Consider the following 24,366-nt stretch of genomic DNA (forward strand, 5'->3'; position numbering starts at 1 on the left):
CTTCAAATTTTTCTGTTACTATGTATGATTAAATACTATTGATTAACCACGTGCTGTTAAGATCTGACCTGAAGTTGCATTTCAGAACGTCTGAAGACAAGTACAGGTAGCCCTCCTTTAACACGATTCATAAATTACGAAAACCTTTGTATAACACTGTACTTTTATAGCACTGGATAACATGATTTTTGCTTAACATATTTAAAAACTAAATTACCTTAGAATAATGACGCGAAGGAATAATGAACTATAGTGGCTTTACATGAAAATATATAAACAAATTATAATTTATTAAATTAAAGTTGCGTTAAATTAAAATAATATTTTTTGTTTTGTGTTATACATACATTTATATTTTGCATAAACATTAAGTTGCTTATGTAGAATTAAAAAAAAATATTTGTTTTTAATACGTAACTCCCCTCTTTATACTGGCGGCTCTGGGTCTCATATAACACGGTTTCAAACAACACAGCATTTTATAGGAACCTATCTACCGTGTTATAAGAGGGTTGCCTGTATTAATAAAATCTGCGCATACATTTTGGCCAACCCAACATTTTTATTGAAAGTCATCGTGGTTAGATTTAAATGTGGTTTTTCTTTTAAATAAGATATACATAGATTCATGTTATATTCTATAACTGTAAGTACAGAACCTAAACCCAGTAAATCTGACTATAAAAAACATAAGAATATGTATATTCGAAATGTAATTTATTTTAAGAACAATTTCGTTAATTCCTCCAATTCGAAACATATTTTCCAGACCTTAGTTATCGTAGGACAAGGGGTCAGAGGTCAGGGGTTTTTGGGTTGCACGAATAACAGACCACCCTGTAGATCCGTATGCTCCGCGTTCGGGGAACATTTCTCTCCGCGCTTGTATTATTTCCGTTCCGAATCGAGATGTCCGTTCCGTGAAATATTCACCTCCTTGGGCTTCTATGTAAATGAAATTCCGGCGCGAATTCGACTACCTGGAGAATACCGTTTGTAAATGATATTAAAAACGACACTGGCGCGGCCGTCGTTGTCCCGTGGAGCGAATAAAACACCCGTAAAGGAAACATCGCGGAGCCAGAGGCGGGCGTGTGGATCTTTCGCGTGAAAATCGACCGTGATCCCCTATCCGATCCGGGGTCGAGAAAAGTTGCCGCGAATTCTGGCGGTCGGGAGAGCTCGAGAAAGCGAGAAACACGTAATAAGGGCTCTCCTCGATGCTCGTCGCTGGCTCGTACTTGGAGCCCCGCTATTCGAGAGGCGTTTTACTCGTCGGCATACTTAACCTCTCTATATATCTCTATACCCGTCTCCTCCTTTCCTTATTCAGCCGCGGTCCGTTCTCCGTTCCTCTTGCTCGAGATTTTTCTCGGCGATTAAAATTTATGCTCACTCGTGTTCCCGGTGCGTGCATATCGCGTTTCGTCTCGCGCAATGCTCCTTTTGCGCCGGGTTACGCACACGCCCAGCGTCGAGCGTCTTTTTCTCGTCGTTGCATGCCCTCTTACCGAACACCCAGATGCCTGAAATCGAACTCGGACCTCGCGCGATCGAGCCCGTCGATTCCGAAATCGACCAAAGGAATTCCGAGCGCGGGAACCGTTCAGCGCCGCGGAAACCGCTCCAAGGAGACCGGATGTCGCACAGTGTCCAGCAATGGACAAAAGTCAAAAAACTAAACTCTATGTTTTATAAATTCTTATATCCCAAAATGTTAATAACGGAACGTAGATTTTAACACCATCCATAACGTTGATTGAATTTACCAATTTGTCATTGAAAATGATGCTAGAAATTTATTGTAGGTAATTCTCATCAGTGCATTTTCTTAAACATGTACCATTTACCGAAAATTTGTGTTTTTAATTTGATTTTTGCAAGTTATGTACAGTATTATAGTAAACTGCTAAACAATCTTTTTACAAATATTAACAATTGGTCCCAATTTTTTATGTTAAATGTTTATCAACTTTGAATTGAGTTTAAACAAAAATACCTCGATGATTTTTTCAAAATCATTCTTACGAGTACTGATACCTGCTCCGAATCAGAATCGGAATTAATCTAATAAAAAATGAAGAAATTGTTTCTGTATCTATTTTATATTTTAATTAAAAAGAAATAGAGGAAAAACATTACACAGATGCAAAGTTATGATTTTCTTCCCGAACACTCATATATGTACTCGAAATGATCGCTACGATATTTCAGGCACTTCCTCTAAACCAAACAAAAAACTTTTCGAACAAAAGTTACACAGCAATCACTTAACAAGAAATTGCAATATTGCAATCTTTGTATTCTTTTTCAAAGAGTGTTAGAGGTCTTAGGTCGAAAATTGACTAGTTTAAAAGCTATCATTTTTGTTCCGAATTCCCATTTACGCGATTCCGACAGCAGGAACCGTACAGCGGCACGGAAACCGCTCCAAGGGGACCGGATGTCGTCGCGAAACTCAACGATTGCCGCACACGTTCGCCAGGTCGTTGTAGAAAAATTGTCAAATGATAAATACACTACAATAACGTTACAAATTGAAAAAAAAAATACTTTGGTTGGTGGTATTCGAATAACTGATCGCTAGACCGCGGATCTTTATGCAAATTCATATTTTTATTAATAGAATTAACCCTTTCCGCTCATATGTCGCCATATTTACATTAATATTTCATTCTAGTGACCCTTTTCACAATGTTTTCTTTTAGTTTCTGCTTAAATGTGTGTGTGTATATATATAAAATAAAATAAATAAATAGAAAATAAAAGATTTTTCCTCTTTTGTCCTAGCTAATTGGTTTTGTTTCCGAGGTCATTTGTTTATAAAAGAAATCATCAAAGAAAAATAAGAAATACAATTGTAATAGAAGATTGTGTTTTCGAAGGGAATATTGGAACTATATTTCGTATATTCATAAAGGTTGGTAATAAAAAATATACTGAATTCTCATATTTTATGTAGTACAGCATTATTTTAGCCTTTAGTATTCCTGTGTGTCCTACGTATTCCCTCCAATTTAGAAGTTAGTTTTATTTATTCTTTAAATATTTTGAAAAATCCAAACTTATACAGGATATTCGGCCGCTCGTGGGAAAAATTTTAATGGTAGATTCTAGAGGCCAAAATAAGACGAAAATCAAGAGTACCAATTTGTTGATTGAGGCTTCTTTAAGAAATTATTAACGTTTAAATTTCCGCCTGTAGAACGGCAACCTGCGAACAGCTACGTGCGCGTGATAGTGATTCTTACTCAGCATGAGAGACTCTACTCACAGACGTATCGACAGCCTTACGATTTGTGAGTGAAATCCACTATCGCGCGTACGCAGCTGTTCATAGATTGCCGTTTTACAGGCGGAACTTTAAACTTTAATAACTTTTTAACGAAGCCTCAATCAACGAAATGCTATTCTTGATTTTCGTCTTATTTTGGCCTCTAGAATCTCCCATTAAAATTTTTCCCAAGGGTGGCCGAACAACCTGTATACACATATTATATCGATTTTCACTGTTCCAGAGGGGGTGAGATGTAAATTAAATTTGTGTATTTTTCTAATTTTTTCTACTAAACTGACAAGTTAAATTGTAATATGTTTCCATAAAAATGTTTTCATTTTGATCGCTTATGAAAAAAATTTCTGAGCTGATTGGTAGCCTTCTCAAATACATCGAATGCGAAGGGTTAATGAAATGGGAGCTTTGTAGAGTATCTTACTATAAGTATTTCTTATATTTTTGTATAGTAAGTACATTCTGTAATTTTTTGAGAATTAAAATTTGCCATAAATGCATAAACATCCACAATCTACTGATTACGAATCTAGTATCACAATAAATTGTCTATAAAAAAAATATGATTTTTTAAAAAGTATATTCATGAAGATTCTTTGAGGGCACTAATCACGACTCTAATGAATCGTTTATTAAGAAAAATCAATTTTTTGTTACGACAATTGTTTCAAAAGTTAGCTTATGTAGTTCGAACTCTAAACAGGTGATAAATAAAGTAACTTTTTAATTCAGTGTTTTCAAGATCATCCATATTTTTTTATAAATACGTAAGTGTATATTTTTTCTCTCGCATATGATGATAGATTAGAATGCATTCAACGATGTATGACATTTGTTGCTCAAAATTAAAATTAAAAATAAAATCTAACCTATTCATAAAAGAATAGCATAATGTAATGTACGTTTATTTAGCTATTATATAAAATTGTTGAAAGTTTATTATTTATTTTACGTTACGAGTTTGGACTACTTTTTTAATGATTTGACCCAGAATAAAGTGGACAAAATCTTCTACGGCCTCCAGCCCAAAACAGGTTACCCATATTCGTTTTAGACGGATCAATTCTCACGGCAATCTTCTCGATCATTTAACGTCTATCTTGTCTACACGCTTCTGTGATCATCGAACAATTCTTTTCTCGCATAAAACACTATTGTGCATTGTTTCACTGTGGGATACGAAGTTAAGGAATGGCCATAAACATTACCGAAACGTTGTTCGATTTTAGATAATGTCATCTTTTTATAGAAATTTCATTGCAACACGATAGCGTAAGTGCAATTAATTTCAACACGTTCAATGTATTTTGTAATTATAATTATTAGCAGTTCGATAAGAGCGCTGTGTTTTACAATTTTAGTGAAATATGTACATTAAATTTCTTAATATTTTAGATGTGATAACGTTAAAAAATTGCGAATGTCGATTAAGCACTAAGTTAAACGTGAAACTAACATAGTGATCCTTTGATAGTAAACTGTATAAATTTCGTTTTCAGAATTATTATAATAAACATTTTCTAATTATTGTTTTAGCTATAACCTATTCTATGGATTTTATAAGATTAAGGGTGCGAAATATATTGTAATCAAAATTATACAATGTCGATAGTAGAGACATTAACAGTAATTGAACGTCTCATTTATCGACAGTATGTCGATAATTAAGACACACTGCACACGTTGATACTTTTGCGTCCCTTTTCTATATCATATATGTTTTGTACGGCTTGTATTTCATTTAAAAGGTTCAAGATAAGTTGATTTATAACGCCATTAACTATCGTCGTACCAATTATTGGTTAGATGCGTTGCTAATTAAGAAAATAGGTGCCAATTACTGGTATAGATAGGCGTGGATAACTAGACAATTATATTTTGTAAGCAAAATGATTAGAAATGAAAATGTTTGAAAAAGACATGTATAACAGACACTAGTTATTATTGATTCATTCAATAAGAATATCAAATACTGTCAATTTGATTTAGAATTTACCTAGCCAATAATATGTCTATCATCTTTCAGGTGACTCAAATATTTATTAGATAAAACTACTAATAAATACAGATACGGCGTATATTTATTTTTTGGAATTTTTGAACATCCTTCATTGAGAAAATTTTGCAATCCACGAAATAAATGAAACGTGAAATCTAGTAAATGTGATGAGCGGGATAAAACATCCCAATTAATCCTAAATTACAAACAATTCTGTTTCTATTTCTGACTGGAATATCTAATAACAAAACTAGGACACCGATGATCTATTTTTTGAGAATTTAAATATAAAATATTACGTTTATAAAAAAAGATTAAGAATATTGTTTGTGCTCCATAAAATGGTTCATCTTCTCATAATATAATACAAGGAGAAATACCTAGAATTTCGTCATCAAACAGAGTGACGATTATCCAACAATGCGTCGATAATTGAATGTAAAAGTCAAATCATTTGTACATCGAGAGAACTTTTGGATTTTACTACATACGATGACCCACAAAAGTGTTCGTACGCAAGGATAAAATTTATTCAATTTCATTTTATTGGTATTTTAGTAGCGTTTTATGCAACATAGTTACATGTAGAGTATAATTCTTAATATTCAAAATGGAATACATTTGAATAGAGTAAATTAACTTTCCTCCATATTTATCACATGGAATAAATACGAACAGAAATATTAAAAATAAATGACAAAACGTAACATTCGAGTACTAGAAATAAACAATCGATAATGTACGTGATCTCTTGTCAAAGTATGTAATCATATTTGTTACAGGAAAACCAGTATAAAAGAACAACAAACTATTAATTTTTAATAAATCATTAATTTTTTTAATGACTAATATTGCTTAGTCACACTCAACTATACAATATATTATTAAAAGGTATAGAAATACATTTAAGAAGGCCAAAGAACTTTTTTAGGGAAATATAAGTAAATACTACTACAGATGCAACAAGTATTGTCAATAAAATTTAAAACAATTTTTAAAATCCATGTTTATGCGGAAACAAGACAAGATTACGTTTACCTGGCCCGCATAGTTACACGTTTGTTATCGTTCGAAACAAATTGCAAACTATATTCCACGGCATACTATTTCAAAAATCTCGTTTCAAAATAATGTCCTTCCGCATGGATGCGAGCTTGACATCGATAAACAATTGAATTTATTACTCTACGAAGTTCCTTGGTATTTTGCCGAGTTTCTATAACTGCGTTTTTAATTCATCGCTCGAGTTCTTCCTACGAAGTTACTTTGGTCGAGTAAACTTTTTGTTTTAAAGTTCCACACGCGTAAAAATCGAGTGATATAGTAACGTTGTTTCTAACTCTAAAACAAAACGTTTATTCTTAAACTTTATATAACGTTTCCTACTCCTTTTGACGTATACAGAACAATCGGAAATTTCTAGTTACAGTAGTAGTTACTCGGTAATATTCGCTACTTTTTCCTTCGATTTTTATTACTACGATAAAGAAATACACATAAACATAGAAGGAAAATAGATCGATTGCTAAAATCGAGAAAAATCTGATTGTAAAAGAATCTCATATCGAGCAGAAGATGTGAAAGTTTGATGATACACTACTCTCTCGTTAAAGTTCGTTACTTTATCCCTCCAATTTCTGAAATTGCATTGACGAGGCTGTATCCTGGGAAAAAATTTTAATGGGAGATTCTAGAAGCCAAAATAAGACGCAAATCAAGAATATCAATTTCTTGACTTAAGTTTCGTAAAAAAGTTATTAAAAAATTACACTAAAAAATTTCAAATCATTCTGAAAAAATTATTTTTGGTCGCAGAGGTCAGTTACAATCATTTTTGATGAATACACATACCCCTAAAATCCTACTTATTAGACATACTTTCGAAATCCTACCCATTATCGAGAACAAATTCAAGGAGGTGCCTAAATTTTTCGACGAAAAAAAAATTTCAAATCGTTCTGAAAAAATTGTTTTCGGTTGCGGGGGCCAATTACAATTATTTTTGGTGAACAGACATACTCTCGAAATCCTGCGCATTTTCGAGAAAAAAATTCAGTACGGGCGGAACTTTAAACGATAATAACATTTTAACGAAGCCTCTATCAACAAATTGGTATTCTTGATTTTAGTCCTATTTTGACCTGTAAAATCTCCCATTAAAATTTTTCCCAGGGTGACCGAACCTCCTGTATACTCTGATTTCCTAATAATTTTGGAATTTGTAGAATAAACAAACGTTGAACAGTTCTCTATATTTCACTCACTCTCAACGTTTCTTACTTTTGTTTGCAACGCGATCAAGTCTAACACAGATAACAGTTAACAATAAGCAAGTACCTCCCTCGATAACGTTTCAAACCAGCGAACATTAACAAGGGATTACTGTAATTTTGTCATCTGACTCGATTCGAATCTATTCTTCGAGGATGCTTTATTCGAAATCCGATTTTTACTTTGCATTTTTGGATTCCTGAACAAAATTTGTTTTTTATGTTCCTGTTTCTTAACTAATTTACCACCTATGTTGTACGTATACATCGTCTAACGTAATAGATGTTCCATCTATAAATATTCTATTTCCCATTCATAAATTTAGCAACGTCAGAAATTTAACGTGTTTAATTACTACAATAAATAAAAATATTCGATGGTATGTGTCAATATTCTCGGAGAAATACCTGATCGAATTGCAATAAATGAGAAGTGAATTAAAAGAAACAATACTTCATATACAAAAGGAAAAATTCTAGAAAATTAACATGTTTAATTACTGCGATAAATAAAAATATTCGATGCTATGTGTCAATATTCTTGAAGAAATACCTGATCAAGTCTAACACAGATAACAGTTAGTAATTAGCAGGTACCTCCCTCGATAACGTTCGCGAGCTATCACATTGCACTTATCGGTTTGGTTGCTGCTATAATTAGACTGCGGATGTTTATCTTTTTATGGGTAATTTTAATTCTCGAAAAACTATTTGATGCACTTAATATGCAGAAATATAAAAAATACCTAAAGTGAGATATAAATTATTATATTTAGGGGTTGTGACAACTCTCTACAAAGGGTCTACAAACCCTCTACATTAATTCTATTAATAAAAACATGAATTTGCATAAAGATCCGCAGTCTAGCTATAATATTGAAAAGCCTACATCATTATTTATCGAGAACCAGAGATTGGCAACTTCGAAATAAACAGTTTGTTGCGCAGACCGAGTGGGCTGGGCGAGGATGAAAAGAGCAATAAAATTGAAACGAAGAAATTCGTTCCCTGTGGGCCACTGTATCATCGTATATCTGCACTTAACTCGTCCGAGCAATAAAGGGTAAATCGTGTAGTCAATACCGAGTGCAGGGATTTCCCGTCCTCGGTTCAACGATGACAGCGCGAACGTCCGTGTTCTTTTTCCGACCAAGCCAAAGGAACCCATTTGTCCCTCCCTTTTGTCGGGTAGCGCGATTGCGGCGTCTGCGGCGGAAACTGATGGCTATTGCCCGAAAAACCGAATAAGATTGGCATTAAAAGCGAAGGACGCGGTTATGTGCGAGACCGGATGGACGGTTTTTCCAGCGGAAAATATTGATTTTTAATCCGGTCAGTTATACCGCACCTTTGTGACTCGAGAACGAATATTGCGCCATACGGCGGGGCATATCGAAAAATTTAAATCGTCTCGTCTGAGTTCCAAACTCCGGAGCTCAAATGGAAAAAGCCAGAGGCATCGATCGATCGATCGAGAGAGAGAGAGATACTGTCGCGAATAAAATACAATCGGTCACCGCGGGATTAAGGTAACTGTACCTGGATACCTGGCGCGGTACCGCTTCGAAAATTCCAGCCAGAGTCGGAGTTAATCGAAGATTGCGTCGCGGCGGTTTCCGCGCGTTGGATCGTCTCCTCGATCGGCAGGATTCCGCGTCCCGTTCCCACCGGCTAGGTTCGTCTCGTTCGCTCCGGAGGCGAGCCATACTTCTCTCGGGGCTCGGTCAATGAGAGTAGCCTACATTCGTCCGTGTGATCTTTTCCTTCGTGGCTGGCGCGCGCGCTGGTGAACGCACGCACACAGATAGTCGGCTTGCAGGGGCAGGGTAACCGTAAGGCCTGCTCTCGTCGAGGCAAGGGCGGGGATCGCGCGCCCATAGTCGCGTACAAAAGGACACGGACTCACAAACGAGCACACGTACGGTCGTTCTGCCGTGAGAAGAGACAGCGGAGCGCACGCAAACGCGAACGCGCGTCGAAGGCGGTGGCGGTGGCGGTGGCGGTGGCGGTGGCGGCGGCAGAGGCAGAGGCAGCACGCACCAAGAGGGCCTCTGCTCGTCCTCTGCCTCGTTGCTTTCTCTTTCCGTCGTTCGCGTGGTGCCCGGTTGGCTAGCTCCTCGTCGCACGGCCGGCAGGGGGCAAGTTTCAATCCGTCCTTGTCAGCTCGATAGGATGCTGCCAGGCTTCGTACGACCGGGGCCTGGACCCAGAGTAGTAGGCTGTACAGGTATGCACGCGGTGGGCTGGCTGGGCATTCCTGCGGCGTTGCCGCGTCTCTTACTCACCGCGGCCCCGACGAGTGAGAATAAGAGAGAAACGAGAATATAGCCAGCAGGGACGAACGAAGAGAAGAACCGAGAGGTGGCCGAGCCGAGGGGACCGACGGACGAACGGGGGAGCCGAAAGAGGAAGGCACCGAGGCTCCGACCCACCGGAGCACGAACGAGTCTTTCTGCCTTTTCGTGGAGGCAATCGAGTTTGCTCGAGAGAGGACTGCCTCCCTGGACTCGACCTGCTCCCGAGACGTTCGACTGCCGTTGCTCCTGCTCCAGCTCCTGCTCTCGCGGCCTTTGCGATCGCCAGACCCCTCACAGCGACACATTTGCTTCGATTCCTCGCTTTTCGTCGGACGATCGCCTCCTTCCTGGTCACCCGTGAAAATTTACGCGCACAAACTATCCACCAACCGGACAATCGATTTGGGAGACTTAACGTTGTAGGAACTCTTCTTTCGCTCCTTGCACCGTATCTTGGCCGCCGCCACGACGGTCAGGATGCTCAGAGTTTGGCAGCATTCAATGAAAGTAGCGATGGAATCGAGCGGTTCGCGATCGAACTCTGTTTCCACGAGCGTGCAATGAACCTTGAGCGTTACTATGCTCCGAGACAGCGGCGGAGAACCTTTTGGCATTGAAAGGCCGCGTATTCTTCATGTAATTCTACTTCAAACTTCGTGTATTGACATTTTTATCCAACTAATATGGACACGAGTTAAAGACTACGTAGCAACAGAGAATGTTTCGTTCACCTAGGCCGCAAGAACTTGTTCCAAGAGGCAATAATTGCAGAACGTGTAAAAAGAGTTGAAAAGTACTTTTAGTACAAAAGCACCTTAGTTCGGTTTGCTTTTTGTTTGATTTGACCACGCCCAATCATCGGTATGTACGCTACGAATTTTAGGAGCGCGATTACTGGAACACCTTGAAATCTTTCAGTTAAGATAACGTTTGTTCAACTAGAAGAGTATACAGTAGTTGCTCGCTAACGTTAGCTTCTTTTTCCCTCGATATTATTCGCGGAGCAGTTCCTAGAACTGCTTCGACGAGATGAACGTTCCAGGCCTTATCATTAAATGTTCATACGTGAGATTAATCATACTTCTTTGAAAACGTGAAGAACGAAAATTAAATATAAGAAGAAATACATAAGGACCAGATGTTGATCTTACTAATAAGTTGTGAAGCAATTAAAAATGCGATACAAAAAAATGCTTTAAAAGACGTAACGTTATTAACGAAGCAGCCTTCACTATTTTTAATTTGGGCTAGCATACAAAAATCATGTAATTTGTAAAAAAGCTACGTATGTACTTTGATTTCTGAACGATTTTAGACTGTGTAGAATAAACAAACGTTAAACATTTCTCTCTATTTCAATAGTTCTCAGTATTTTTCACTTTTGCATGCAATGCGATCGAGCCTAAGACAAATAACAGTTAGCAATTCCCAGAATAGTGCTTCCTTCGATAACGGTCGCGTCGTAGACCCGAGCTAGCAAACATTAAAACATTCCGTGTCACGTGTACCACCGATGGTACACGTTAAACTTTCCATTCAAGCCGCGTGTATCACCGACGTATTTATTTAATGCGCTAAAAATGTATATTTTATAACAAGTTTTTACAAGGCTTTAGAATATGTTTCTACCAAAAGAACGAGGCATTATACATAAAAAATGCAGTATAAAACAAAGCACATTAGTTTGTTTAATTGTTATATATACAATTATTAATAATTCCATATAATGATTCATTTTGTTAAAGTAAGGAATACATACAAAAGGTTTGTTCGAACAATCGCTGTAAAACGTCACTACTATTATATTACTCTAATCACGGCAGGTTCTTTTTACTAACCGAAAAATTAAAATTGATTGCAGCGCCATATGTACCACGGATGGTACACGATGTTATAACTACTCTATACAAGGTAATTACCTATAGATTGATGATAATGAAATATTATGCAATAATATATCAATCTTTAGTCAAAACATCAGATGGCCTGGATGAAAAGTTGAGCAAAAATCGTTGTCAAAAATACAAAACTGTAGTAATTTTAGGAAAATGTTAATAGAGCGTAATAATGTTGCGGAAATCAAAGTAAAAAGATCAATGATAAAGGATGATTGTTTTAATTAATTCTGAGGAGAGAGACAATTTTATTTTTATTTTAGCGTACACATGTCCAGAATTTCGGATCTTGAAATTCAATGGAAAAGATATAATGTATCAACACTTTTACTACTACGATATGAAACTGAAAAAAAATAATTCTCAAGTTAACACGTTCGCGAACAGTAATAATTTTAACAAGCTGCAAAAATGGACAGGCGATTTACGTCAAGTGTTGCAATTTAAAATAAAATAAAAATACTCAATGAACCCAATTAACCATTACAGTAAAACGCATAATAATTTCAAAAAATAAATACTATATAAAATTGAATGCATGATAACGTGGCTTATAAATTCGAATGCTATAGCATTCATGACCACGAACGTGTTAAGATGTTAAAGAAGATAAATTTGGATAACATGCATGAATTTTAGTCTGGCTGACACAATTCCGATCATTCTGCTCATCTGAAATGAAAAAATCAAGACGATTCTTGATTTGTATGATCGTGATTATGGCGTGAACCAAAATGAAAAGAAAATAGTGGGCACTTTAAATTTCAAATACCGATTTTCTTAACTTTTTTCATATTTAGCAAGTTAAAAAAAACAATAAGGAAAATCCTTTTTTTTATAATTTTGGATCACATAATCACGATCATACTAACCAAGAATCCGTCTAATGTTTTCATTTCAGATAAGCAGAAGAATGATCGGAATCGAGTTAACCAATCAAATACTTTTTTTTTTAAAGAACCCTGCTCAATGATACATACTTCAGTCTTGATTAATTTCATTTGAACAAAATTATGCACATTCGTAAAACATGAATAAATATTCATGCAAAATGACGAAATTAAGGAACTTATACTTTGTTGTACAAAGATTCCTAAAACAATAAAAAAAATGAAACTCCAGACTAAAATACTCTCTTAACCCTTTGACTTTATCCAAGATAACCATCAATACGGATGGCGCGATATTCGCATATCATAAGTAGTTTTCTAAGCTATTTTTAATTTATGTAACTTGCAATATTCCTTCAATAATAATTCGTAATATAATACGTCTGTCGTACATATTGATAGACTTGTGAGACCGTTTACGTCTCATTAATGAGTAGGAAACTTATTTATTTAATTACTATGAATTTCTGAGCTTAAGGCCATTGTATGGTAGGTCGCTGAATTCAACATGAAGTCAAAAATGCATAGTGCTGTTTTTTATTTCAGTACTAGTGAAATTTTTTGTTATTGCACTTTATTTCCATCAAAGTATCGAATAATTTTTGCTCGAAACATTTTATTGTCAGATTAGTGTAAATGCCTCAAATATCGTGGCGACCGTTAGGCTGAACACCATGCATACACCTTTCGTAAGGGTTAATCACAGAGCGTGCAATATAAGGCTGGAAACAGACGAGCTACTCTATGTGTTTCCTTGTTTTGTAATTAAAACAAGGAATACAGACAATGTCGACGTTTTTATGTCTGCTTGGTTGTTTTCAATTGCAAGACAAGGAAAAACATAGAATCGCTGTGATATCGCAACGACAAAAGTCGCTCGACTGTTTCCAATCTTATCAATATTTTTTCAAATAACTCGCGTTACGTGAAATTTACGACCGATAAGAGACCGGTGCGTTCGTTTGGCCGACTTCAGATTCATCGCCGGCGTTCCCCGGATTAGTGGTTCTTATTTTGACCCCGGGTACAGAGGAACCGGGAGAGAATCAGCCTCCGGTCGAAATCGTATTAGACGATCTGCCAGTCTCATCGAGTCTCGTTACGGTCCACGGTTAAAGGGAATTCGTCGAAAGGAGAGATTCGAGGGTGGAGGCGGCGCAGGGTAATCGAGCCCTAAGCGAGTCCACGTAGCGAACGAACCATGGCGGTCTGCTCGCCAGTAGCTTGCTCGCCGCTGTAGAAAGTAATCGAGTTTCGGCCAGCGTGTTATTGCGTTCGGTTGAACCCTCTGAGGAGCTTGCCCGATCCGATGGAAGGAACCAAAGAGACATTCCCCGGCCGTCCAGACCGCCGACAGAAATTGATTTTGCGCATCGAACCGATCCACCTCGATAGAGAACTCTTCTTTCCTATCCCCACCCCTCCCTCGACCAATGGTTGGCTTTAAATTTTCAAACTCCGCGTCCGGAAGAGCCGCGCGGCGCCCCACGAAGAGGACGAGGCGGTTAGAAAACTGTTGGCTCGACGAATTCGCTCAGCCGCGGAGAGTTTATCGTCGAAGAGGATCGGTGTTTACGAGTCCACCGGCGGATACGGTAATACGAGTAGTCGACCTCTCAGGGATCCGGTCGAAGAATGAAATTCAGAGATATAACGGGAGAAGTCGAGGAGAGCAAGGCATGAGCCGAGATATCCAATAGGCAAGGGTAACGAGAAGCTCGGGTTTCGTGCAGGTCGAAGGAAACGAAGTTAGCCGTCTCCATTGCGCAGACACGGTCCACCGGGAGCGTGTATCCTTGGGAAGTTCCATTAAACGCGTTACGTACAGAGGGAACTCCCGACGGGACCACGGTAGAGGAACTTGCCACGAGATTACTCGCCACCCGAAGAATCGACCAGAGGAGAGAAGATCTACCGAAAAATTTCGAAGCTCTGCTCAGGGTGGCGGAAGTTTTCGGGAAAAAATTTCATGAAATCGTTCAGTTTGTCAAAATGACAATCGGTGCCCGCGATGAGAATTCTCATACAACGTACGAGGGTCGTTCAATAAGTCCTTAGAAAATCTAAGACCTGGCACTCGTAGCATCGAAAATGGTTTATTTTTAGTAAGCATCACGGCTCATTAGACAGCTGTCAAAGTCTGTTATATCCACCACATGGTTTCATTTTTATTGTCGATCGAAGCAAGAAACTTCCTCTTCCATCAAAACAATACATGGGTGCACTAAAGTTCGAATTATTATAACATCCACCGTATTCACTGGATTTGGTCCCCAGTGACTCTTTTTATTTCCAAACTTAAAAAAATGACTCGCCGGACAACGGTTTACGTCGAACGAGGAGGTCACCGCCCAAACAGATGCCTATTTTGAGGACTTTCGAAATTGTACTTTTTAGATGTCTTAAAAAAGTTGGAGAAACGCTTGGAAAAGTGTATAAAGCTAAAAGGAGATTGTGTTGAAAAGTAAAAACAGATTTACCTAAAATAATTTCTTTTTCTATCTTTTTCTATCGACTTCTTGAACAACCCTCGTAGCTTTATTTTGCAACATAGTCTTCTTTTAAGTCAATACACTTTTCCCAGCGATACTGTAATCCTTTTAACCCTTCCAAATAGTAGTTGGTGTCTTGCCCTGCAAAATAGGTGTTTACGTATGAGATGACCTCCTCGTTCAATGGAAATCTCTGTCCTCCAAGCAATATTTTAATATAAAATGGCTATGGCTTTATGGCTATGACTCCTTTAATAATATTTAAAGGAGCCATAGCCATAAAGTCATTTGTTTTCAAGGGGTAATTTGGGCCCAGCTACCTGCCTCTTGGCATCGCGGACCACTACCCCCGTACGCACCAGCAGTGGGTGGGATTTGTAAACCAAGGAGGACAAACCTCTCTTATTTCTGTAATCCTAGCAAACTCGGATTTGCGAATTAAAACACCTCCCACAATTTAATTTCGTATTTAAGAAGGACAGAACCGGACGAACTGAGAGTATACAAGAATAGAGTACGACTACAACAAGAGTACAGAATAGAACAGAGTGCAAATAGTATATGGTACAAGAGAATGCAAGTTTAACGGATTAGATTTCAAGAACCTTTAGGAACCGTTTATATATCATTGTTACATTTCCTGTTAACACGTTTATCTTTATATACAGGATGTTCGGCCACCCCTGGGAAAAATTTTAATGGGAGATTCTAGAGGCCAAAATAAGACGAAAATCAAGAATACTAATTTGTTGATCGAGGCTTCGTTAAGAAGTTATTAACATTTAAAGTTCCGCCCGTACTGAATTTTTTTTTAGAAAGTGGTTAAGTTTTTGGGGGTAGGTCTATTCATAAAAAATGATTGCAACTGACCTCCGCAATCAAAAATAATTTTTTCGGAATGATTTGAAATTTTTTAATTAAATTTTGATAATAACTTTTTAATGAAGTCTCAGTCAAGAGATTGATATTCTTGATTTTCGTCTTATTTTGGCTTCTAGAGTCTCCCATTAAAATTTTTCTCAGGGTTGGCCGAACACCCTGTATTTGTTAATAAAGTATTGTGTTTGTAAATAGGATGTTATATTATCTATTTTCTCAATAAATCAGGCTTCACGAACTTTGTGCGAGCCAACAATCACCTTCCCGACCGATGGAACCGTCTTCGCCTTTTTCAGATCACATTCAACCTTTGCAGTCCACTGTTTTGACTGTTATTTCGTTTCAGGAGTGAACTGGTGGATCCTAGTTTCATCTATAGTTATGAATCGGCAAAAAAACCTGATTCGTTTCGCTGAAACCGCTCCAACAGAGCCTTGCAAATGTTCATTCGATTGCGCTTTTGGTGAAAAATGAGCAAAGATAGCTTAGACATGTCCAACTCATCAGCCAATATATGACAAACGCGTTCTTTTGATATGCCTATAGCCTCTGCTATTTCTCTAACCTTGATTCGATGGTCGTCCAGTACCATTTTGCAAACATTTTCGATGTTATCGGTGGTGGTCGCAGTTTTTGGCTACCCCAAACACTCATCAGCCACGCTAGTATGACCACGTTTAAATTCAGCTGCCCATCTTTTCACGGTGACATTTGATGGGGCAGAGCTCCTGTAAACAGCGTCGATCTCGATTTTAATTTGCGCAAATACAAGTATTTTATCACGGAACGATACTCGACTCCATCTTTACAAAAATGCTGACATCGACTGACACAAACGACTGCCAAACGACAACCGAGCGTTCAAAATTGTTGAAATTTTCACTGGCATTTGTCAAAGCATATACCATTGTACTACCAGAATGGTTTTGACGAGAAACGACCCTCGTATAACGCGAAGATTGCGACGCGCATCGAGAAAGCCACGAGGAAGAAGACCCTTCATCTAGAAATCGGATCACGTAGAGTAAACAGGCCCTGGTGAGTTTGCCAGTCAATTTCGGGGAGGCGTCCGTGTATCCCCCGCCGTTGGTCGCTTCTTTCCTTTCCGTGGAGAAAAGAACGCGCATCGAAATGATCCCCTTTTAATGCCGCGGCACTAACTACCGGCACACCTCGAACGATCCCGCAATTCGGAAGATTGGCCCACATTACGAAATTATCGTTATTCCCCCGTTCGACCGAGGGGTGAACCTGGCGCGGAGAGAGAGAAAGAGAGACGGATCTACGGGGAACCCTGGGGCGGCAGCTTTTTTTCGTCATAAATATGGAAAACGTTCCGGGTAACCGAGCATCTCCGAGAAATCCGGCTTCCTAAAGCCTCGTGTTCTCGTCGCTCGAATAAATCTCTCCTGGCGGTTATAGACCGTGACACATCTATCGTCCACGCGGACGGATCGTTAAAAAGCGATCACGGAGACAACGTGGACGAGGAAGCTGAATCGTCAACGGCAAAAAGAAAAAAAAAAAAGAAAGGAAAAGAAAAGAAAAGAAATGTCAGAATACGTCGCGTCGTTGAGTTATATACATACATACTCTTTCGCGTCCCTCTGAATAACCGAGGCCCAAGCCACCGCGGAGAGAAATCCTCCGCGGCGAGTTTTCTCGGGACGAGTAAATATTCGACAGAGTACAGATCGAGTTCTCGGCAAATATCGCTGCACTAGGCTACGAGAATACCGATTAAGTCGCGTACGTTCGAGGGTTCTATATAGTCTTGGGCTAACATCGACCGAGTTCCCTCGGAGGAGCTTGATTCCCTGCATCTTCGATGGTACCGAGCATGCATATCAATGCGCATCGATTCGCACGAGTCTGTAAACACACGGAAACCCGGGCTAATCTCAATGATACACAGCAATATCTGGGGATCGTTGCGTTATCAGGCAGCGGGGATAATCGCGTTTCTAAAACGCGTTCGCGATTCCAATCCGACGCGCAGCTGTTCGAGCAACGTTTAGGACCGCGACGCGCCGTAACCCCGAGGAATCGAACGCTCCGGTGTCTTCCGATAAACGGTAATCCCGCTGGTGGTCGGCCATAACGTTAATTAAGTTATTTACGAGCCGAGGATCAACTCAGGCGAGTCGTATCGAGAGATCTATCGATCCAGTTCGTCTCGGCCCTATTGGAAAAATAGAGAACGTATCTCGGAAGCGTAGGAACTAGTTCTCGGAGAAGCTAGCAATTACGTCGCCCGCGGAACGACCAGCAACGCTGCCGCCTCTTATCGACCGAGACTTTCCAGCGAAATCGTCCCTAGATACGGACAAGGGCATGTCCAGTCGCAGGCGTACGACTTAATCGATGCATCTGGCTAAGTATACAGAAGGAAGTAGCAATCGCACAGGTATATCGTGTCCCGAGGTGTCGCGTTCACTACTATCATCTTGGTTCATGATGCAAGGGATAGAGCCAAGCGCAACGTCTAGAGGATATTTCAGTCAACGTATCCGTGGATCAGGAACAGTGTCGGGCCACTCTGCTCAGTTGACTAGCTAATTTGAAAATTAGATAATTTTTTGCGTAGAAATATTACTGAAATTTCAAGGTTTCGTAATTCTTTTATCGAAAATTATAGCGACAGAAACTGAATCGAAGTTTGAATCTCTTACTTGTTGATTTCATTCAAACTGAGGAAACGTTAGGATGTTTGTCAGATGCTACAAGACGCAAATTGCAATGTCTATAGCATGTTTTAACCAACGCATCCGCGTTTCATCAACTGCATCGAGCCATTACTGGACTAATTTATTGCATCACTACAAATATTACTGAATCGTTGACAAATTTTAAGGTTCCATAACTTCTTTATCAAAAATTATTGCGACAGAAACTAAACTAAAGCTTGAATCTCTTACTTGTCGAATGTATTCAAACTAGAAACTTCAGGACAATTCTGCAATTTTTATACAAAGTTTGATCATTTTGCTTCGAAATAAGCCAAACTTCACCGAGAAAGAATGTTTTTCAATACAATTACAGTCATTTTTTTTAAATTTTATTTCTATGGTCTTTCGTATATGGCTTGTGTCTTTACATTATTTATTTATTGATATTTCTACAATCCTAACAAATGCGTATCAAATACAGCGGTTCCTCGCTAATGTTTGCCACTGAATCATCCCTACCAATCCTTGGAACTACTTCGACGAGGCGATTATCAATAATTCGTGATCAGTAATAACGCAACTACGAATGAATCACCGAAAGAACAAAAATAAAACTTATATATTTTTTATTTTATAATTATGAAATTATTTTAATCGCATTGCTAACTTTTTTCCAATGAAAATGATACTAAGTGCAAAATGGATCTATATTTTGTACAATAGTTTTGCAAGTAAGGTGAGAAATATCAATAAAAGTAAGAAAAAAGTAGTATTATAATGCAAATATAAAAAAATGATTATACACATATAACAGATACATAACATTATTTTTGTTATGTATTTTTAATGAAATGAAAAAATTTACAAAACAATGTAAACAACAGAATAGAGTAAAATCTCGCAGGTCCGGTTATTAAATGTTCATTATTTATAAGATTGTACAAATCATTATTAAGAAAAAGGTGCAGCATTTATGGAGCATTACGAAACAGAACAAAATTTATTATCTGAACAAATTATCGTAGTAAAAGCACGTTCCAATGCAGTTTTGACGTTTTTAAAGAAAAATGATAAAACCTTGCAAAATTATACGCGAAAGTTGAAAAAATTCATGATAAAACACTTGTTGATGAAAGTTTGTAATTATTGTTTGACAATAACACCCATACCAGTAGCCTTTCATTGTAAACAATTTTGTAACACATTTACTTGGCATCGACCAAGGGAGTCAATAGGAGTAGGAGGTTTAAATTTTAATTTAGATTCTCTCGTAATAATTTTGAATGAATTTCAACGGTGTTATGAAATTGTGAATGTTGACAACTTTTCAGTCGTATTCGAACGATGGAATAAATTTTTCCAGTTATTTTAGTCAAGGTTCGTGACAAGCTCGTTTCAGAATCTACAGTTGAACAGAACCTTCCAGTCAAGGCCACTGATGAACTACTTCCACCGCTCTGTTTTTTGTCGCCATATGTCCCTTTGCTCAGTGTGGCAACCCCGGCATTGTATAAAAGTGGGAGTCCATCGATGTAGAACATTCTTGTAGAACATTTCATTAATCTTGGGGGAAATAGTCAAGTAGCTTATTCGTTGATGTCTTGCTTCGTGTAAACATTTATCACGATTCGACCCGCCTTTGTACTTCTCTATATTGCTAACGGTATATGTATATATTGCAACGAAAGAAAAACATTTTTCATATTAAGACTTTTTACGTGTAGATTGAAATATTTGCGAAACTGTCGTATCTGCATACGAGTTTAAACAAAACAGAAATTAAATTAAAACATAAACCAGGTAAATATATAATACAAAAACTTTCACAATACGAAGATCAATTAGTTCATTGTATAAATAATTTAGCTAACTGTTGATTGTCACTGATAAAAAGACAAAAAGATTTCTTAAAATAAAAACTTGGGAAATAAACAGTTGATTAGAGAAGAGTTAAAAAGATATAAGGCTAACATAATAAACAGCGAAAATTGGAATCGGTGCTCAAATTGTCAAGGATGGGCTTTCGATGTTTGTGCTGACATTTCCAAATGCTCAGAGAATTATATTTCTGATCATTGTAAATTATTTTGAAACTGTTCCAGGTTATAATACTTATTTTCGTCGTAATTAATACACATCGTTTCTTGAAAATCATATGCCAAAGAATAATATTAATTTAAGTTAACGGTTGTAACAATGTTGGTGACTGCTCTTCTACTTTGATTACTCGTCTAATTAACGCATCGAAAACAAATATTATGTATCTCTTATCGTTTAACACTTATTTAACGCTGAATTTACGGACATTGCACATATTATTATTAAATCATATTGATGATTACATTAATATTCGCATGACAGTTGGTGGGTCTTTTTGGGCCCAGATAACACTTATTTTTCATTCATCCTTTTCCCCTATTTTCTAAAACGCTAATGTTTCTGGTATTCATTATGCATTCTATGACTGTTTATATTTCATTGGTATTTTAAGAGCAAGGGTCTAATAAAATTTTCTTTTCATAAAACTCAAAAATATTTAGCACAAAATTAGAATCATTGCGTCTTCTAATAAGTGGGTATGATACAATAAGCCCACTCTACATTATTACAAGTAGATTGCGGATGTTTATGCCTTTATGGGAAATTTTAATTCTCAAGAAACTACAAAATGCAATTAATATTCAAAAAAGTAAGAAATGCTTAAAGTAGGATACGAATTATTATATTTAGGAGTTGAGACAAAATGCGGACCATCCTGTACAAGTATTGCAGAATGTAAATGGGTCTAAAAAAACCCAAAGATCGCCGTTTAACACACGTATATGCATACCGTAACATCGATCAAATTCAACATAAATGAGTATGTAATTTGAAACCCGTAAAATTGGGCGTTAAAGAAAACCCCAAGTGCACGCCGCTAGGGGGAATTCCCCTATCCGAGCAGACACGGGGATCGTAGAGCGAGGGTTAAATGAAATTCAACTCGTCGATAGTTATCGATATCATTATCGATGCCGGTACTAGAGGTACTGAGCTACTACTTGTCCTAGAATAAAAATACGCGTCGCATGATTCAAAGTGCAATAAGTGGCCTTGAGCGGTCGGTAAATTTTCTGCGAACTTTAGTAGATAGCGCGATCGACGATGGTAGGTTTTTGAATCGTGCTATAGAGTAAAGAAGAGGAGCGATAGAGGGGAAAGGGTTACCTTGTTCCGCGTGGGTCCCTCGCGGGCAGATCAGCAACAGCAGCAACGGCAGAAGGTGGGCAGCGGAAGCAGCAGCGGCGGCGCAGGTGGCTAGAAGGCCTGCTACGCCCGCCATATTGAAGGGGGCCATTCTTATCGCAGCCCCACCGTGGGGCCGCCGGTCCTCTCACGATCTGTGCGAGGCTGCAGCACCGGCAGCGTCGTCACTCTCTCCTCCTCATGCCTCCTCCACGCTTCGTCTGCTCTTCCCGTACGTCACGCGACGACGACGTGCAACCACCCTCGTCGCTTCCCGACTCCTCCAGCTTCAACGCTACCACCACCTCCTCCTCCACCTCCCGCGTCTCCTGCCACCTCCTCCTCCTCTTGCTCCTGCTCCAGGTCGTGCAACCCTTTCGGATGCGCCGTGCAGCCCACCGGCGCTTCTTACCCCTCCGAATAGTAGCCTGGGCTTCTCGAATAAAGCTCGCCGACCAGCCCTCGCACGCTCTATCCTCCGGTATTGTCTCTCCTGCCCCCGGGAGGAGTTCGTCCCTCTAACGCGTCAACTCTCTTTCTTATCCCGACGAGAACGATCTCTGCGCCATTAAATCTATTAGGCCTGGCTGGATCGATCGGATTATAGGCCCTTCCCGTTTCGTTTCGTCGCAGGCGTCGATGTAACCGGAAGTAGTCGGCCGACGACTATGCGTAGGCTGCCAGAAACGCGTTCGATTTTCACCCCGTCGTTTCGCCTATAAAGGGTTGTTTGCTCCTCTCTTAATGACGAGCCGAGATTCGTCGCATTTTCTCCTGGGCTCTTCCGTCGCGATCCTCGCTTTCTCTTCTCTCTTTCACCGGCCGTGCCTGCCGTCGACGCCTGAATTTCTCGCAGATGCGCGACTCCGACGGACTGCCTCGTCTGAAAGAAACAAAGATGAACCGCATTAATTAAAATCCGCGAAATATCCTTCCCCCTTTTGCCTGATCCCCGGTGCCAGCCGAATAGACCGGCGACACTCTATTTCCATCCCTTATCGTGCCCGAGCGCCAAGCGGGCTCTAATGACATCCCTAAATGGAAACAACGCCCCGGGTCGGTCTTTGGCTCCGTTTCGCGGTTCCATCTCGATCGAGACGCTGCACTCTGGCCGCGGTTTATGTACGTTTTCCGACTCCTATTCGCGACCCTTTGTTTCGAACTTTGGTCGCGTTAAATGATCCGTGGGTTCGACGAAACTTCGGGAATTTACGAAGCGCGTTTCCGCACGGTCGCTCTAGTCTTTTATACTTTTTTCTTTTTTTTTTTTGCCGTCCTCGTCGGTCTATCAACGAAGGTATGCGGAACACGAGGGGCCCGGCTGTTTACAAATTCGGTAAATAGAAATAAGTAACCGTCGAGCAAAATTTCATAACAGCAGAGGCGCTTGGCTGCGGAATTCATCGCCGGGAAAACTTTCGTTCCGTAGGTTAAGAGGACAGGCAGCTTCGATTAAGTTAAACCCCGAGCCGAACGGGGAAACTTTGGAGACGCCTTTGCGCGGCTTTGCCGAACGGTATACTTTCATCGGCCCGCTGAAAGTAGTCTTCCACCCTCGGTCCGCACCGAATAAAGTCGAATAAACTCGTACCCCCTCGAACGGAGCGAAACCCAGACCTCGTATACCGAAATTCATCGAGTGGAAACGAGCTTCTTTTGTGGCCGAACGTGACCGATCGTTCCGTCCCCCCTCCCCTCGTTCCGCCGTGCAATCAAACATTTCCGACGCGGTTCGTGAAAATCAACTACCGAATATTGCCTCGGACCCTGCTCGAGAACGGCCGTTAATGACCGCGATCGACAACCGTTTGGCACCTGTACTGTTAAGCCCGATGACTCTGCAACGATCATTGTTTCTCCGGATATTCCTTGAAGCGTGCCAAATGACACGTTACCAGCCAGATGGACGGGACGACTTCGCGTTCCAAGATCATAAAGCCTCGAGCAAACCCTCCGTGTCTACCTGTTCTTTCGATTCCTCGTCTCGATCGCTTACGCGCGTCTCCCCACGAGTATCGATCACTCTGGGAGCAGCGACTACCGACTTTTGCCCTTTCGCGCCTAAAATGACCAACGCGAGGGGGTATGTTTGTCGAGGTAATCGGTACAAATTCCTAAAAATATGCTATTTATTTTGTGTAAAATATTTATAAAAAAAGTATAATATTTATATATACTGGGTTTACGGAACACGTCAATTCGAGGGGTTTCAGATTCCAAACTTGACGTTACAAAACTCATGAATATTGTTTCTTAACAATTTATATAGAATTTGATTAATACAATCATACGAATATGTATCTCAATTTTTAAAAAAACACACATTTTAATGTAACTGCGTGCAATGAATGCCTATAAATCTGATGCAAGGAAAGTAATAAGTATTTTTGAAAAATTCAAAAATATGTTTAAAGTACGCATATAATGTTGTGTGGAATCTCCTTTATTCTACAGTACA

General features: G+C 39.1%; 1 protein-coding gene across 1 annotated transcript in view; it reads right to left on the reverse strand.

Moving 5' to 3' along the window:
- The window catches only part of LOC122403105 (ephrin type-B receptor 1-B), a 174,044-nt gene extending 152,039 nt beyond the window's left edge, over nucleotides 1–22,005 (reverse strand). The window contains exon 1 of the mRNA XM_043406437.1: nucleotides 21,891–22,005. Within this exon, the coding sequence (XP_043262372.1) occupies nucleotides 21,891–22,005 (115 nt within the window). The remainder of the gene's footprint in view (nucleotides 1–21,890) is intronic.
- Nucleotides 22,006–24,366: the final 2,361 nt, after the last annotated feature.

Source organism: Colletes gigas, unplaced genomic scaffold, assembly GCF_013123115.1.
Source record: "Colletes gigas isolate AHSC1104 unplaced genomic scaffold, ASM1312311v1 Colletes_gigas_Sc00044, whole genome shotgun sequence".
Taxonomy (NCBI): Eukaryota; Metazoa; Arthropoda; class Insecta; order Hymenoptera; family Colletidae; genus Colletes; species Colletes gigas.